Genomic DNA, 17,961 nt, shown 5'->3' on the forward strand with positions numbered 1-17,961 from the left:
TACAAAGGCGGCGGCGGCGGCGGGCGGCCGCTACTCACCGGCACCGGCGGGAGGGCGCGGTGCCGCCCGCGCTGCCGGCACAAAGCGCGGCCATGAGCCGGCTGTAGGCCCCCGGCACCCAGCCGCTCCCTTCGGCCGCCGCGGGGGGCTCGGACCGGGAACGGGAACGGGAACGGGACCGGGGCGGGGGGGGGGTTTCTTGTCGTCGCCGGCGGCGCGGGGCGGATGCCGGCCGCGCCCGGCACCATGCACACCGTGCAGAAGGACACCACCTTCACCAAGATCTTCGTCGGGGGGCTGCCCTACCACACCACCGACTCCTCCCTCAGGAAGTACTTCGAGGTCTTCGGGGATATCGAGGAGGCGGTGGTGATCACCGACCGGCAGACCGGCAAATCCCGGGGATACGGATTTGTAAGTGCCGCTCCCTGCGTCCGTGTGTCCGTCCGCGTCCCGTGTGTCCCCCTCCCCCGCGACGGGCCGGGTGACGGGCGGCGGGGCTCCCCCCCCAGCCCCGGGGAAGGCGGCTGCCAGCGGTGCCCCCGGGCCGGTGGCCGGGCTCGGCCCCGCCGCGGAAGGGCTCGGTGCTGCCGCCCGTCCCGTCGCTGCTGCTGCTTCCCGGGGAGGCTGTGCCGGGGGGGCGGGGGGGGGGCTCGGCCAGGACAAAGGCTGGGGAACCCAGGGAGGACCCCCCGCTCTCCCTGTGCCGGCCGAGGTCGAGCCGTACATTTCGGTGCTCCCCCCGACCCGTTCCTTTGCGGGTTCCAGCGAGGCGCTGCCCTCGATGTTCATCACGCGTGTTTCGGGGCGCGGGTCCCGGCCCCCCCCCCGGAGCTCCCCCTGCTGCGGGCAGCTTTGGGAGCGGTTCCACCGAGTGCTTAACAAAAAAAAAAAGCCCGGAGGAGGTGGAAAGGCAAGGGAAAACAGCTGGCGAAAGCCCAACGGAGCAGCCTGGCGAGGGGGGAGCCCCCTTTTCTGTCGAGTCCCCAGGAGCCGTTCCCATCTTCGAGCCCGCGCGAAGCGGAGTTTAGCTCCCGAATCAAAATAGAACAATAAATAAACTCCACTTTGTGCCCGTTGCTGGAGTGTTTACAAAGTGCTGTTGCTACAAACAAGGCTGTGCTTTAATTCCAGGTGACCATGGCAGACAGAGCCGCAGCTGAAAGAGCGTGCAAAGACCCAAACCCCATCATCGATGGCAGGAAAGCAAACGTGAACCTGGCATATTTGGGAGCAAAACCAAGGAGCATTCAAACTGGTGAGGCATCCAGGAGATCCCGTCTCTCTCTATTAGAATAACTTGTAAGACAAGGAAGCAAGTTACTCAGGCTGGATTCATCCGATCTGATGCTGCTGCTTACCCCTCGCAGCTCTGACTGTGGGCACTGCGTCGTCCAGTTACCTCTCTTCCATATCTCCTTACTGGTACCTGTTACACCAGTGTTAAGCGCCCAAGTTCGTGCAACTGAGTGAAAGCCGTGCTCTTCCATGGCTGATCTGCTTTCCTGTTATCCTCTTCATTACATCGGTATTAACAGGATGATCCAGTTCATCGTTCTGCCCGCTGCTTTAATAACCACAGTACCCAGTGTGTAAAATACAGCATTATACCCCATTGTCTGTTCGATAACAGTGCTTTCACACTGTTCTTTAATCTGAATTCCCATCTGGTCCTCGTGCATATCACATACGCGTATTAAAATGAACTTGCTTCTAAATGGGGCTCTGAATTTACTCGCATGTGTAGCAGATGAAATGCATGTATGTGAGGTCTGAGGTGTAATTATGCGCGTATATTACGAGTCAAATGCTACAATGAGTGCCACTCATTAATATTTCTTTTTTCTGAATGCTTTTTTAGGTTTTACCATAGGTGTGCAGCAGCTACATCCAGCCTTCATTCAGAGACCCTTTGGGTAAGTGGAAATGTTTCTTAACAGTCTGTTTGAAATCAAATTCATGAATCAACTTCCTCATTATTCAAAATGCGTGAAAAAAGCCTTAGCCGTCAAGAGTGGACAGTTACAACAGCTGTTGTTAATGTTCGGGGTTCTTTATTTCTGGTGAAGATTTCAGAAGTTTTGTGCATTTGTCAGCTTTAATGTAATTCCCGAAGATCCTCCTTCACCCTCAGTAAATCTTAGTCATAATCAACCCGATGCATTGCTTGCTGCTTTGCCAGCTTCAAGAATTCACAGGAATTCAAATAAATGGAAAATAGTTTCTCTATTACAGTACTTAAGGTGTCAAAACAATTAAGCAAATTCTGTTCTCATGTTTCTCAAATAAGATCTTCTGCTTCGTCCGTGCTGTTTCCCACGTAATAACGCTTAGGATACAGTTTTATCCTAGGAAACAAATTGCATTGGAAACAAAGTCTGTTACTTAATGAAAGTAACATTAGGTCAAAAATTGATTTTGGACAGATGTTATACAAGGCTTGAATAGTCTGCAAAAGTGGGCTTTTGTCTGCTGTTTTCAATAGCTTATACCATCCCTGCTCGGTTAGAAAAGTCCTCTTTTTATACATCTAATAGGATCTGGCAGCTGCTCTGCAAAAGACAAGTGTGCTTCACGAGAACAATAGTGACTGTCATACTGCCTTCATTTAACTGTTTAATGATTGATGCAGTTCTTTTTTTACACCATTTCAGAAAGTGAATATTGATAGGGTTTTTTTATTACTATTTTCTAAGAGCATTAAGAAAGTAGGTGCATTTTTTAAAGCTTTTGAGCACTGCTCTGTTGTGGTTTTTGTGTGACTCTAATATAAATAGATGGGATTTTGGCCTTTGTCAACAGAAATACTTCATCCCTTTCCTCCTCTCTGCTCATGTTTTTTTGGGGGGGAAGGGGGGGTGTGGTTGTCTCTTTTTTGTTTTTTTTAAAGAAAAATATCTGCTAACAACAAAACAGAAACTTTCACTCCTCTGCCCTCATGGCTGCAGTTGCCAACTGCCTGGGTAATCTCATTCCAATGAGTTTATGGATGTGAGAGACCGTGTTGCCACAATAGTGCACACCCAGTGTATGTGTGGTGTGTACGGTTCAAACATGCGAGTTTTCCTAAGCGGTTATGGCTCTGTTGGAAAGACTCGAAGAACATCTGTCATGAAATGAAGAGGCTCTTTTTTTTTTTGGTGCAAGAGCCACAGTAGTCTACGTAGACGAGATGCTGCTTTTTAATAGCTCTCCTTGCACGGGAGCTACAATAGCTTTCTTAGCCCCCACAGTAGGCAGCAGTGGTGCCTTTGAGATGTGAACCCCAGAGGCTTTCCAAATTTCACAGGAGTGTGCAAGAGACGTTGACGATAAAGCCAGCCTGTTGGGAGTTTTTCCATGCATGTTAACAGCAAAGAGCAAAATGGTGAAGCACGTTAAACTCCTCGTGCTGGCAGGAGTGCCGGCGCACGCCTGTTCCTCTGGCAGATAATCTGCTGTTCCTGTGGGTACCGCTCCTACCCAGCCGCCGCAGCCCTGGAAAACATAGTCTGTCTTTTTGAACAGTTTGCTTTTTAGTTTCAGATACAGAGGAGTGTGGGATCAACTGACTATATGTGTTCCTAGAGGTCTAGGCAGTTACTGTTCCAGTTGTTAGGCATTGGTTTCATCATTAAACCAGCAGAGCTGCAGTTAGCACATACAGCAGAGAGCACTATAAATTATTTATCGGTTGCCAAGAGACAGGAACCAGGAGACTGGAGGGTTGGAGGAAGGGGATTATATATCATTATTTGCAAGCATCAGTAAACAAGAATTTCATTGCATTCAGTCATTGCCAGAGCAGAATCACTGAAAATGTGGGTTTGGCAAAAGGTGGAGCCGTTTACCTGAGCACCGCAACTGGGGCTGCTCTGTGGCTTCTGAGCAGAGCATCAGGTGCTTAGTCAAGCAGCGGAGCTTGGCTGCCGGTTCCCTCTTTGTCTCGTCAGTAGACGAACAAAACTAAAAGCCTGCCAGGCTCCACTCTTGCATTCCCTTGAACCCACAATTTCCTTGGCTCTTTGTGGGATTTGAGGATGGATGAGGAGTTTATTAGGGTCTGGCTGTCTTTGGAAGCTCCATCAAGTTGCTGTTGCCCATGTGCTCTGTGCCGTGTGGAGTGGGTTCTGGCCTTCCCCAAATGAAGCTCAGTGGCTCGTCTGCTTTGCCCACGGTGTAAGATGTTGCCCGGTTCTCCTTCCTGCAGTTCCTGTCTCTGCAAAGTGTTTGTGCCCCCAGGGGTTTATATGCGGTTTCCAAAGGGCGATTGTTAGGGGTCACGGGGTACTAGGTGTGCAAGCTGGGCTAGGCCAGGGAGGCATGAATGAACAACCCATTGACTGCTAGGCAGCTAAATAAGAGAAAGTCAGCCAGTCACGTTCTGGCTATCAAGCCACAAAATGCAGGTTTTGGTGAAACCTGAAATGAATGGAAACTATGAAAATTACCCAAACATCAGTGAGGATTATTTATAAACTGAAGGCTCCCCCCTGCCATGTCCCAGGCACCCAAATGCAGCTGTAAATATTGCCTGGGGTATGCGGAACAGAAAGAGAAACTGTGAAGAGCGTCTCTCCTTCCTCCTGCTGTCCTGGCAGGGGAGGCACTTGCGCAGCAGACAGCACGGAGTCGGTAGTAAATCCCGTTTTAAGAAGTAGTCTCTAGACTGTCGTAACCAGAGATCCTAACAGTAATGCAAGGCAAAGGATCTGTCTGTGTTAGGGTGACTCGGAGATCTGGCTTCTGAGTTTAGGGAAGCAGCATTAGGCCTGGGGGCTTAGCCCGGAGCTTACAGCCTGTCCTTTGCTTGGAGGCAGCTGGCAATGGCACAGCGTGTCCCTGCAGCTACCGGCCAGCCTGGGGCTGTGCTTATGTGATCGGAGCAGGGGGAGACCCTCTCCCTGCAAATGGAGCTTCTCTTACTGCAAGTGTCCCTTTTAAGAAATTTTGAGGAACACGAAACTTCTTGGAAGCTGCTAGGAGCAACGCTGCAGGCTGCTTGATCAGGCGTACATGGCGATGTGGCAGAGCTGCGGGTGCCCCTCTCTTGGTCCTCTTCTCAAGGACTGCGGTGCCCAAGACAGGCTTGAGCCTGTGCAGGGAACGGGGATTCCCTGGTTCTCGCCTTTGCAGCCGTGCTTGCCGCGCTGGACGCGAGCAGCGTATGGCAGATGCATTCCTGTGGCTGTGCCTCAGCGAAGGAGCTATCTGTGTGGGAGACGTACCAGGGACTGAGTAAGTGACTGAGCTCTTGGAAGCATATAGCAGTCTCTTGCAGCAGGAGCCAGCTCTCTCCATATCTGCACGTTGGAAGTTGCTTCTCCAAAGACCCCCACTGCCCATCCTTGTGTAGTTGCTTATTTTGGTGGCCCCCTGACTCTGGCCCGTGTTTGGTCTCAGGCAGCATCGGAAGAGTTAAACCTCTTCTGAGTTTGAAATTTCATGCATTGATGCTGCTGCAGTTAGGAAGTGAAGAAAGTCCCTCTTTGTGGCAGCCCACCCTCCCTCGCAGCTGTTTATCCTTAAAACTTTGCTATTGGGTTAAAAATAAAAGGAAACAAACTTTCATCTCTTCTGTGGTTATGCTTATAAAACGGCACACGCTGGCCTTGCTCTGCTCAGCCCCGTCAGCTGGCATCCCCCGTGCTCCGGCTTCCTTTTGCACCGCTTACCAAAAAGCTGGCCCGCTGCGGGACCCCAGCCTGCTCTGCCGGTCACAAGCGGCTCCCATGGGGCTGGCGCAGCCGGCACCTGTTGTTTATCGTGTGCCAACAACATGAAAGCTTTAGGGGGGGGGAATTTCCTAAGAAACATTCAAATCCACTTTCCAAATGGCTTCAGCTGCTAGTTCTTGGGCCTGGTTACTGTTATTCAGACCAAATGCTTGCCAGTCAGAAAGAGCTATCTTTCCCCTCCCCCCCTTTCTATATTTTTTTTAAGAGTAGACCTGTATGTGTAAGCAGGTCAGTTGCCTTTGTGAATTTTCGTCAACATCTACTTCAACGTGGCAAATGCTGGTACCAGACCCAAGGGCTTGGTATACAATTTCTTTTGGTTTTGGGCACGATTTGCTTGTGCCCTGCATCTAGTATAGGCCCGTAGCACAATACAAAAGGAGAGCGTGGTCTCCTATACTGACCTCGTGCTTGGCTACATAAACACTGTGCCAAGCCCAAGGCAGCAGTAGACCTTCTGCAGGCGACAGGCTGCGGGTGAAGGATGCCATGTGCCGTTCCGGTGCAGCCGGGGCGCCGGCCTGCGTGTGATGGAGAGCCAGGCTGAGCTGGCTCTAGCTTTGTCTTCACAACTCAAGTTGTGCCGTCTTCTCTGCACAATTCCATTGCCTTCGGTGTATTTGCTCTTCATCCTCACCAGCGTGACAGCAGCTGCCTTAGCAGCAGTCTTTTTCCCCAGCAGAAGTTGGGGAGCAACAGATGCAAAATTCTCCTATTCTGGTCTGGCCGGTGCCACTTAAGTCCCAATGGGGTGGATTCATGCACACATCTGAATTTTTAGAGCAGTCCAGCTTGTACTTGATCTCGTCTTTCCTTTGCGCAGCTGTTGACATACTGGTCCCTAACTCTAGCATTAAACACATGCCCAGTAGTTGGAATGATAAATGCCGCTCTGACCGGCCTGCCTCTCGGCTCAGGACACCAGCGAGAGAACTAGACAGTTGTTGTGCTGATAATTTGGTAGCAAGGACACGGGGTCACTTCTAAATATGACTTATGTGAAGAGCTTGTTCCCCACACATGGGAGCAAGCTACATACCAGAGCTAAATATACTCTATGATCACAAAAGATGAAAAGTCGTGGACCTCAGAGTTAAAACTGCTTCTCCTGTTTCTTGGTCTCTAAACCCTGTAAACAGGATTGTGCTGTCCCCTGCAATTTCCCTGTCACCAGCGTCGAGCATTTCGGCTCTCCTGTGTCGTGGCTGAGCTGCTGCTGGCTCTGCTCCGGCCGAAGCAGCCGCGGGCAGGCTCACAGCCCCCCGCCGTGGTCCTGGCCTGCGGGAAGGTGTGGAGGGAGAGAGGGAGATGTCTTAGATGCTCTAGAACAGTGAAGGTACCACTGGCAGCAGAGATCACGGAAGCTTTTAAAATAGAATTTCTTTCTTGGCTGAGAAATTACTTATCGCTGTAGATTTTCTTTTATCAAAAATAGATATTTCATTGCTTCTCCTATAGCTAAAGCATTCTGCTTCAAAATACTTCATCTAGCTAAGAAAGAATTTTTGATAAATGAAATGTGTGGATGGTTTTAATTAAAAGTCAGTGGAAGGGATTATGTGTAAAGCAAGAAAGTCTGTTAAAAAATGGAACCAGTCAAAAGTACTCGATTTAATATGTATTATGCCAAAACTTGTCAGGTACTTGAGAAGACTTCAGAGATGTTTCTGCAGCCTTTGTTTTTTTCCAAATTGCAGAAGAAAATTGGAAGGCTTAGTTAAAGGCAGAATTCCTGGGGCTGCCTGGGTTAATCTGTCGGAGCCTCTGGGTTTCCTCCTGTGCGGAGAGGATGGATCCAGCATCCTCCTGGGTTTCTCACACGGATTCTGAGGGACTCAGGCTCCTTTAATACACTGATGTGAAGCGTTTTCTGTTTCTTCTGTCAGTTCATTTCTGTTTTGCCTGTGCTGGCAACTTGGGAGGGGTTTTTCCTTCTCTGGATAGCTGACTAGTTGTGGGTAAACTTCCATGTGGCTTTTTCCTTGGTGCCAGATGGCTCTTGTTTCAGGCAGATGTTATCTCCTGCTACCTGAGTGTTTTTCAGCCTGCTTCTCCAAAACTATTTTTGGTCTGGCCCAATATGCCTTTGTTTGGGATAACTTTTTTTCCTTTTTCCTTTGGGTGTGGGGGAAGCAAGATGCAGAGGATAAAGCTGTAAATTGTTAAGCCTGGCTAACTCGTGGTGGAGCTCAGCATGTTGATCTCAGACTCTTGGTTAAGCTGAGAAAAAGGATTAGACCTTTGTGAGAAGATGTACTCTCATCTTTAGTCTGCAAACTTTTTTTAAATTTTATTTCTTTTGGTTTTTTTCCCGCCACACCTCTGCACCGGCTCTGGGGGAAGGCGTAGATGGCATTTCTCTTTACTTTTTTTTTTGTGGGATCTCCTTTCCTCCGCTATGGGCCATTAGTTTGTTGCGTCGGGAAGTCAAGATGTGCTAACACTGTAAAATGAGGGCACTGCTGGGCTATGATAGGTTCTCAGCTACTGCGGTGCCTCCTCTTCCTTAAACTTTCTCTCTCCTGCCAAAATGAAATAAATTGACATCATGGATTGCTCTTGTACTCTTGTCATTTGTCTCGAGCCATGTTTTTTGGTAGGCTCAGCAACCAGCAGAAGTTATCACTGAATCCTGCAATATAATAAAATATAATCCACTTTTTCTCCTATACTGATTCCAGCCTGGGACAGTCTGTCGTGGCAGGTTTTTCCTTGGTGATTGCCACCAGTGTGGTGATGTCTGCTCCCAACAGGGAAGCAAGAAACCCAGTTGTGTACCTGTTTGCACAGGCTGCTGTGTAAATCTTCCCAGAGGGCCAGAGGATGAGTAGAAGACGGACAGGCAAATTATTTGCAAGATGAGCAGAAATTGGATTGGTTGGTTTGCTATTTTGTGTCAGAGAGGATAAGTACTGGACCAAGGAGCTGCAGAGTTCATCCTTGCCTTGCTTTGAGCTGGCTGAGATAGCTGGCTGACGCCATTGGCATTTCAATGCATGTTTGAATCAGCTTTAGCAGGGACATCTTAGGATTTGGAGGTTTGTCATGTCAGTGGTTGAAGCCCAGCCCGTGTCAGTGAAAGCTGATGGATGGTGGAGCGGTCAGGGCACAACAAATGATCTGCACCCACGTGTTAGTGGATGAGCTCTATGTGGTTTCCTCCTGGGAGCAAGAGTCCTTTTTGGCAGGCAGGGACTGCCCTGGCCATGCCTCAGCCTGGAGGCACTCCTCATCGTACCTGGATTTGAGAACAGGACCTGAATGTTTCCATGGCCTGTTGTCGTGGCTGAGGCCCATGAGATACGTGTTGCCAAGCCTGCCACTGCTCCATGCAGGTTTGCTTAAAGTGGCTCCTCGTGGTGAGTGTTTGCTGGCTTGGGAGTGTCCTTCAGGAATGATGTTCTTGGGGCATGAGTTAGGTCAGGATGTGTCTGTGCATCACCAACACTGAGGTGATGTTGCAGCACTGCTAATGCAAGCGTAGAGCTCCTGGACTGCTGCTGCTTTCCTTGGCGGTGCTGGGGTGTGCTTCCCAGAGCAGCTCCTGGCTGGTGCTCTTATGCTCATGAACCCACTTCAAAATACATCTTCAAATGCATCCGTGGGTGCTGAGGGAACTGGTGGGTGAAGTTGTTAAACCACTATTTATCACGTTTGAGTAATCGTGGCAGTCTGGTGAAACTCCCACTGACTGGAAAAGAGGGAACGTAAGCCCCATTTTTAAAAAGGGAAAAAAGGAAGACATGGGGAACTACAGACCAGTCAGCCTCACCTCTGTGCCCAGCAAGATCATGGAGCAGATCCTCCCGGAAACTATGCCAAGGCACATGGAAAATGAGGAGATGATTGGTGACAGCCAGCGTGGCTTCACTAAGGGCAAATCATGCCTGACGAATTTGGTGGCCTCCTGCAACAGGGTTACAGTGTTGGTGGATAAGGGAAGAGCAACGGACATCATCTACCCGGACTTGTGCAAAGCATTTGACGTTGTCCCGCATGAGATCCTTGTCTCTAAATTGGAGAGACTTGGATTTGATGGATGGGTCACTCGGTGGGTAAGGAATTGGCTGGATGCTCGCACTCAGAGTTGCGGCCAACAGCTCGATGTCCAGGTGGAGACCAGTGATAAGTGGCGTTCCTCTGGGGTCGGGATTGGGACCGGCGCTGTTTAACATCTCTGTCGGTGACGTGGCCAGTGGGACTGAATGCACCCTCAGCAAGTTTGCCCGTGACACGCTGGAGCGAAGGGATGCCATCCAGAGGGATGCTGACAGGCTTGAGAGGTGGGTCCCTGTGAACCTCATGAAGTTCAACAAGGCCAAGTACAAGGTCCTGCGCATGCGTTGAGGCAATCCCAGGCACAAACACAGGCTGGGCAGAGAATGGACTGAGAACAATCCTGAGGAAAGGACTTGCGGGTGTTGGTTGATGAGAAGCTCAACGTGATCTACCAATGTGCGCTCACAGCCCAGAAAGCCAACTGTATCCCAGGCTGCATCAAAAGCAGCGTGACCAGCAGGTCGAGGGAGATGATTCTGCCCCCCTACTCCGCTCTGGTGAGACCCCACCTGGAGTACTGTGTCCAGCTCTGGGGCCCCCAACGTAAGAAGGGCACGGACCTGTCGGAGTGAGTCCAGAGGAGGGCCATGAAGATGATCCGAGGGCTGAAGCCCCTCTGCTGTGAGGGCAGGCTGAAAGAGTTGGGGCTGTTCAGCCTGGAGAAGGCTGTGGGGAGACCTTACAGCAGCCTTCCAGACCCGAAGGGGACCTGTAAGGAAGCTGGAGAGGGACTTTTTACAAGGGCATGTGGTGACAGGACAAGGGGTGATGGCTTTAAACTGCCAGAGGGTAGATTTAGATTAGCTATAAGGAAGAAACTCTTCACTATGAGGGTGGTGAGGCACTGGGACAGGTTGCCCAGAGAAGCTGTAGATGCCCCATCCCTGGAAAGTGTTCAAGGCCAGGTTGGATGGAGTTTTGAGCAACCTAGAGGAAGGTGTCCCTGCCCATGGCAGGAGGTTGGAACTGGGTGATCTTCCAACCCAAACAATTCTATGATTCAAATCTATCATCCGGGCTGTGGCTGGAAGTGTTATGTCACTGGAGATGGTTTTCATCTTGCTGTCAGGGACAGCTGTGGCTATGCTCAGCTTGTTCTGCAGTACCACCTACCAGCTGAAGCCTGGCACCACCTGCCATCACATGTTGTGGCAGTGTGGGTGTCGCTGTAGCAGCTAACGGTTCAACTGTAGTGGAAATGGAAGCCAAATTCCTGGGGTCAAATGCCAGAATTTGTGCCTTCACTGGCAGACACAAAGGGCTCTGTTTCTTTTATTCTTCAAGAAATAAAAGGCTGGTCGTGGCGGTGGCATTTGTGTGCTGATCTCTGTGAGCCTGCCAAAAGCCCTGTGCCCCTCCTCGTTTCCCAAGTGTCTGTGTGATGCTGTGTCCCTCTTGTCAGAGGGTTGCAGTTGTCTCCCACCTCTCCAGAAGCAGCAAAACCATCTCCCAGCGTGGCTGGCAGAGATCAAGGGGGGTCAGGAACCCCTTGCTTGCTGCTCTCCCAGACCTGTGCAGCTTGTAGGAGCTGCTCATGGCTCATGCATAGGAAGTCCTGCAGGATGCAGGAGAGCTGAGAAGGTGCAGCTAAAACACATTTTAGGTGTAAAACTGACCTAAAATAATCAACTATATAAAATGCCTCTGAAATGAGCTCTGCGAGATAGAGTTGCTGATAGACTGACTCGTTAGCTTGTGCCTCTTCCTTGCCGTTTGGGATGGGGTGTGGGACACCTGGCCGTTTGTCTGGTCCCTTCTTCCTGGCTGCCCTCGGAGCTGCCGCTGCCCGCCAGCCACCCCTGCCCTGCTGCCCGCCCCCGGCAGCCCTGCCGGTGCGGTGGGGACAACTGGGTGATGGCAGGTTTTAAAAAGTCCGTTCTTTCACCTCCCAGGAGCCGAGGGTGCCGGTAGCTGCAAACCTTACCTGATGCGTTTGATCATCTCTACCCAGGACTGCACCGAAAACGGGCTGCTTTTGTCCTGGCTTTTGTATTTTGCCCAGCGGAAGCCGAGTCTGCGTCTCCCCTGCCAATGGCTCTGTAACCGTCTCTTTTGTTCTGTGTCTTTCAATTCTGGCTGCTGGGGTAGCGTGGCGTCGTGCCACGTAGTTAGGAACGTGGGCTAGCGTGGCGGTCCCGGCTGCCCTCCTGCACCGCGGCGGCCCTCCCGAGTCCCTTCTGCAGCCGCTGACGGCTCTAGACTTAGGTTTGACCGTGCTTGTTACGTTTTGTGGCCTTTGCCTGGGATTAATTGTAATGCCACAAGCATCTTTTACCTCTGCTGTTCACGGGATGACTTTGGTGTGTGGTGGAGATGGCTGATCACTTGGTTGATGTTTTATAATCCCGCTGTGTGTATTATAAATGAAGTCCTCTTCTGGCTGCCAGGGCCTGTCGTGGGGGAGGGAGGAAAACTGCAGGGAGGAAGGGAAAGGCATCTTAAAACACAGATGTGACTCATTCTGTAGAAATTCCGATTAGAGTTTGCTGAATTTTAGAAAAAGAACTCTAAAAGAGCTTTTACTTTTTTCCCCCCTGAAAGATCTTCAGAAATAATGGAAGCGGGGAAATATTTTAAGACCTTCTGTGGATGCTAAACGTAGCCAGCAGAGAACTTTGTTGTCCTGCACTGGTTTGGTTTTGTTTGTAGCTGCAAGTCATCAAAGTGACCTGACCTTGGGTTGTGTGTTTTGTTTTGATCGATGAGTTGCTGTCTGTCCACCTAAATCAGAAGTCCAACCTGCATATCATGATTGAAATTTCTAGCTAAATTATTAAGACCCCACAGACTAAAAGAACCTTCCTTTTTACACAGAAACAAATTAGGGAGTTGCTGAGTGTGATTTTTTTCTAGTGCAGTAAACTCTGGTGCGTGATGTGCGCTTGTGTATGCATTGGGCTGGGATGTAGTTCTGGAAACGGAGTGCAGGAATACTTATTGTCGTCTTAGCTAATGGTGCTTTTCATTCAAAGTAGCATTGAAGAACTGGAATTTTTCCTTGCTGAGCAAAAAAGTAGTGCAGGATGTCACGGATTTGCTGTCTCTCTGGAGCATACCGTGGGAACTGCGATGGAGGAGCTGTGTATGTGAAAGCAAAGCCGATACGTAGAGTTTCTTGGGGATGAGTTGGGAGCGTGCGCTCAACCCGACGGCCCTGCATGTAGCCACATCCTCTGCATGGGGCTCTGAAGAGCAGTTGGGTGGCAGCAAGGGACATTGGGGGGTGACCTGCAGAGCTGCTCAAACAGGATGGTGCTCAGGCTGAATTGCTCAGAGGCTCTTAGACTGTTTTCCTGGTCACTTTGCAGGTGCAGGCTGAATGCCTGTGTGCAGGAAAAGCACGGGCCCCTCCTCTGCTCCTGCTGTTGGGTGTTTTTTAGTGATCCCTGAGCGTGAGGATTGTGCATTTGGGGTTTTTTGTTGTGTTTGTGGAGTCATTTTAACTTTTTCAGCCCAGCAGTGAGGCACATGTAGGGAGAAACAACAGGCAGCCAGAGCATCCGTCACCAATCTGGGATGCAGGCTGTTGTCCAAGCAGCTGGTTTGCAAGGGGGTAGAGCAAGAGGCGTGCGTGGGGTCTGCTCGTCTCACCCCAAAACGGCTGCATGGGCCAATGCCTGGGGGTGCCTCTGCGGACCCTGGCAGGCCAAGAAAGCAGTATTCCACCTCTGTGTTACTTAAAACAAAATGAAACAAAGCAGCCCCCCAGTGACCAAGCATGAGGAACCTCTGGGCTGGGACTGGGCCCAGCTCCTCGGAAGAGGTGCGTGACATTAAGAGCTCTTGGTCTGAACTGGCACATAAGCCCTAGCTCTGATTCAGCTGTGCCGGCCTGAGTTTAGATCAGAGATAAACAAAAGTGATTCAGTGAATTTCTGCTGCCTCATCTCATTCTTGTTAGTCACAGGGTGATACTGGGTATGGTTCATTTATGGACTGGAGGACCGTGAGGTCCTTCTCTCTGCACTACGCTGGGGATGGCTCTGGGACCTGAAAATGGTCTTGCACTTAATCAGCCAAAGGTTGAGGTGCTGCTCTCCATCCATCCTCCTCCCCAGTGCCGCCCCTCTGGGGGCAGCCGCATTATAGAATCATAGAATGGCTGAGTTGGAAGGGACCCACAAGGATCATCAAGTCCAACTGCTGTCCCTGCACAGGACAACCCCAGATTTACACCATAAGGTCATATCTAAGGACTCTGATTTCAGAGGCAGTGTTGCTGTGCGGGGGGAGGAGAACAATCATTCTCTCATCATGCAAATTGCCTCAAGAAAAACTAAAGTGCATATGTGAGTGGGAAAACAAGAGAAAACCCGGTTCAGATGAGCACTTGTTTGCAAGAAGCCTTTCTCCTGCCTGAAGATTGGGTCAAACCATCCGGTGCTGGTTGTAAAGCAAATGGGAACAGCCCCATAATAGCTCTAGGTGGGCCCCAGTATGTTGTAGGTGGTGGCTGAGACCAGGGACGGACACTTGGGTGGAAGGAGGGCAGCCAGTGACCCATCCAGCAGAAGTTTCCAGTCCCTGGCTGCAAGTGGCCGTGGTTTCGCGCTGGGCGGCGTGGCGAGTCGTCTGGGGTTTCCGACCCCGGAGATCAGATGGATGAGTGGGCAAGATATCCTCTCCCTGCGCAGCTGAGCTCGGCTTTAGAGAACAGTTTAGGCACTTACAAGCCCGCATGTTGTGAAAAGCCTGTGGGAGGCTTTTAAAAGTGGTTGTGTTTGAAAATGTGCTGTCACACACATCCACACAAAAATCCCCAGAATATTTGAATCTGCATAAGCTCTTTGCAAAGTTTTACCTTGGGGTTTTTTTTTTTAGCCAAAATGAGTTGGGTTTGGGGACAGGGTGGAATGAGCTCGCTGGAGGATGGCTTTTGGTTCATGTTGCTGCCCTTGCACGATTCAGCAAGCAGCCGGCCCAAGGGACCTTTTCCACAGCGTATGCTTTTTGGTGCACGTGGCTCTGATCTTTCAGGGGTCACGTGCCGTTTGCTGGTGACAGTCTGCACACCCCTATCTCTTAAACAAGCTCCAAATCTGTCAAGCCTGTGCACACTGGGGCTCTGCTGCCCAAGGGCTGTGCAGGCAGATACTGTTTGCACTTGGCAGTTGCACGTGCAAGTGCCCATTTTTGTCCTGGCCCGTGGCATTTTGTGTGGATGGACCTAAACCTTCAGGTTTGCACAGTTTTTGCTCTTGTTTGAGGCCTAACTTGTGGGTCCTTGGGAAATATAGCTCATTCATTTGGCTGCTTTTTTTTTTTCCTTTCCTCCTCATTAGCAATTTCTAGCAAATTAGTGGGCAACTGCATTAATCATCTCCAGGATCTTTCAGGCTATGGACTTTAATTGACTGTGGCGTTGTTAAATTCCTCCCAGCAGCACGGCTTCCTTGGGGCAGGGGCAAACCAGCTAGTGAAAAACATCACTTTAGAACCTGCATCGAAAGGGCAGAGGAAATGCTGGTGGCTGGCTGCCCCCGGAGCTTCGATGTAAAAGCTCATGGGCACGTGAGCATCGCTGCTGAGCTGGGGGTGGCTGGCACGGTTGCACCTGAGGAGTGCTACTGAAGGGGAAAAAAACCAGAATTAATATCTCATGTTTTACAACAAACACCCTGTAGCATTGCCCTAAACATCCAGTGTTATGGAAACACAGGCTTAAATGTGTAGTAACAGATAACAGCTGGCAAGCTGGAGGGCCCTCGGATGTGCCCGGGGCAGTGGTTGTCCCTGGTGGGATGAACCCTGATGGGATGAATGGAGGAGAGACCCGGGGTCCCTGGTGCTGGGAGGTGCCCTGCAGGGGCTGGTGTCCTCAAGAGCCTCCCCCAGGATTTGGGCAGTGTGGGTGGAAGCGCGGACCTGGAGGGTACAGGAGGTGGTGAGGCTGCCAGCGCTGGCCGGGACAGGCACAGCACGTCGGGGCGAGGGAGATATGGCGAGCCAGTCAGGCAGGGGCTGTGTTGCAGCTGGCCAGGGAGGTTATTTTGGGGACCAGCAGCCTGGATAGTGAGAGATACAAGGCATGATGGAGACCAGGGTGTGTGTTCGTTCTTGCAGTCCTACTTCACCTTCCACTACTTCCACCCTTGGGGTCTGGGAGTGCTTTGCTTTTCATTCCCTCCACCCTGAGCAGCACCCCAGACCCAAGGGCAGCACTGTTTCTGTGGCTGATGCACGTGAATTTGGGGAGGGAAGAAGGGGGACACTCGGGCTGGAGGGAGCCCAGCCCCTTGTTGACTCTCTCCCTTTGCCTCCACAGACTCACGCCTCACTATGTTTACCCCCAAGCTATCATCCAGCCCAGCGTGGTGATCCCTACCCCTGTGCAGTCCATCACGTCTCCCTACATTGACTACACCGCCGCCAGCCAAGCCTATTCCCAGTACACCACAGCTGCCTACGACCAGTACCCCTACGCTGCCTCTCCCGCTGCCGGGTTTGTGGGATACGGCTACACGGGCGCGGTCCAGCCCCCCATCACCGCCAGCAACCCAGCAGCGCCCGCCACCGCTTTCGTGCAGTACCAGCCCCAGCAGCTGCAGCCCGACCGCATGCAGTGAGGGCTCGGCCCGCACCTTCGCCACCTAGGACAATCTTTTACAGTGGAAGGATACGACTAGGACAACAAAAGCAACAAAAAAAACCCAATAAAAGAAACAAAAAAAAAAAAGAGAAAAAAAAATCACCCCACCCTTTTATCCCCTTTATGTAGGTGCATATCAATACCTAAGCTATTTATAGTGTTAAGGGCAAACCCAAACCCTTGCAGTCTGACTGTGCTCATGAAAATGGACTTCTGGTAAGTTGTGGGGTTTTCTTTTCAATCTGGACAGATTTTGTCTTGAAGATGTTCTAAAAGTGACTGAAATGTTTCACAGGAAAACTGCAGATTCTTGCACACATCGCGGTCTGCTTCCATCACCCGTGGTCGTCTTTCCGGCCCTACCCTGTCAGCCTTCCCCTCCTCATCAAACCTGCAATCCTCTTAATTACTGTCGAGGTACGGAGGTACTCGGAGAACGTGGAAAAAAAGCAATCTTATTTTTTGGTTGTACAAAAACTTTGTAATACTCAGAGATGCCTTACAGAAAAAAGAAAAACAAAAGAAAAAGGAAAAACTATTTTTTAATATTTATTGCGATTTTATTCGCATGAGCTGTGAATTGCAGACAGAAGAATAGTAGTAAGTATCTGCCTTGTTTAATTCTCATTTTACTAAATTATTGTATGTAGGTAAAAATTCTTAAGTAATTGCTGAATCACTTCAACATGCAAAAGGGAATATTGGCTTGAAGGAGAGCAGAATATTCCTTTAGTCAACGCACTGTACTATTTTCTTATTGTAATTGTTACTCTGTTAAGATTATCTCAAATTTAGGTATATTTTTAAATGCAAAAAAGCGACGAAGAATACCGAACATTTTGTCTACTTTGGTAGATTTTTTTTTTTTGTTACAATGCTGCAACCTATGGAGACATTTACAGTATTTATGTAAAAGAGATTTGGGGCTGTTGGCCAGCAAAGCTTAGGAGAGTAGCATGAGTGAAGCAAAAGAGGAAAAGGTGTTATGTCATTGAACAAATGGGTAACCGTAACCTTTTTATGCCTATTATCCAACAGCCAAATAAAGGAAGAGAACAGACAGTGTAAGTTAAGTGCATTTCTACAAAGAACAGCAATAAACTATTTTAACTTTTAAAATGATTTGATACTGTATGGTACCGTGTTTGCTCGGCTGGAGTCTGTCCGGGAGTGCTTCCGTTTGACATGATAGGGCCATGCTGGGCCTTTGCCCGCGAGCACGCCGGCGCGGCACGGCCCGCGGCGCCCGGCACGAGCCCCTGCTCGCGCCCTGACCCAGCGCGGCATCGCACAGGTGCTGCGCGGCCGCGGCCGTCCCTCGCAGCGCGCCCCGTGCCCTGGCGGGCGCTCTCGCGTCCCGCATCGCCTGTGACTCTTGGCACCGCGGGGGGTTTGAGCTCCCGGAGCACCGTGCGGAGCAGAGGGTGTAAAGCGCTGCCATCCGGGTGCAGCTCCGGTGGAAACTGGGGCAGCTGAGATCAGATCTTACCCCAGAGTCCTCAGGATTTCACTTCCCGTCCGTTATTTGCTTAGAATAAGGTTGGGTTTGTTTTTTTTTTTCCTAAATTGAATCCATCAAAAAGTGAGTGGTCTGCT

General features: G+C 50.5%; 1 protein-coding gene across 2 annotated transcripts; it reads left to right on the forward strand.

Annotated features, from left to right (window-relative positions):
• Positions 1–30: 30 nt before the first annotated feature.
• On the forward strand, positions 31–17,487 carry RBM38 (RNA binding motif protein 38). Of its 2 annotated transcripts, XR_010375193.1 has the most exons (5): positions 31–414; positions 1,135–1,258; positions 1,862–1,916; positions 16,042–16,581; positions 16,661–17,487. XR_010375193.1 is itself a non-coding variant. In XM_064465289.1 (4 exons), the coding sequence occupies exons 1-4, from the start codon at positions 226–228 to the stop codon at positions 16,340–16,342; spliced, it is 669 nt and encodes a 222-aa protein (XP_064321359.1). In that variant the 5' UTR covers positions 31–225; the 3' UTR covers positions 16,343–17,487. The 2 variants fall into 2 exon arrangements, 1 of the variants encoding a protein (XP_064321359.1); XM_064465289.1 differs by having other exon boundaries at positions 16,042–17,487.
• Positions 17,488–17,961: the final 474 nt, after the last annotated feature.

The sequence above is a fragment of the Phalacrocorax carbo genome, chromosome 14 (assembly GCF_963921805.1).
Source record: "Phalacrocorax carbo chromosome 14, bPhaCar2.1, whole genome shotgun sequence".
NCBI classification, from domain to species: Eukaryota; Metazoa; Chordata; class Aves; order Suliformes; family Phalacrocoracidae; genus Phalacrocorax; species Phalacrocorax carbo.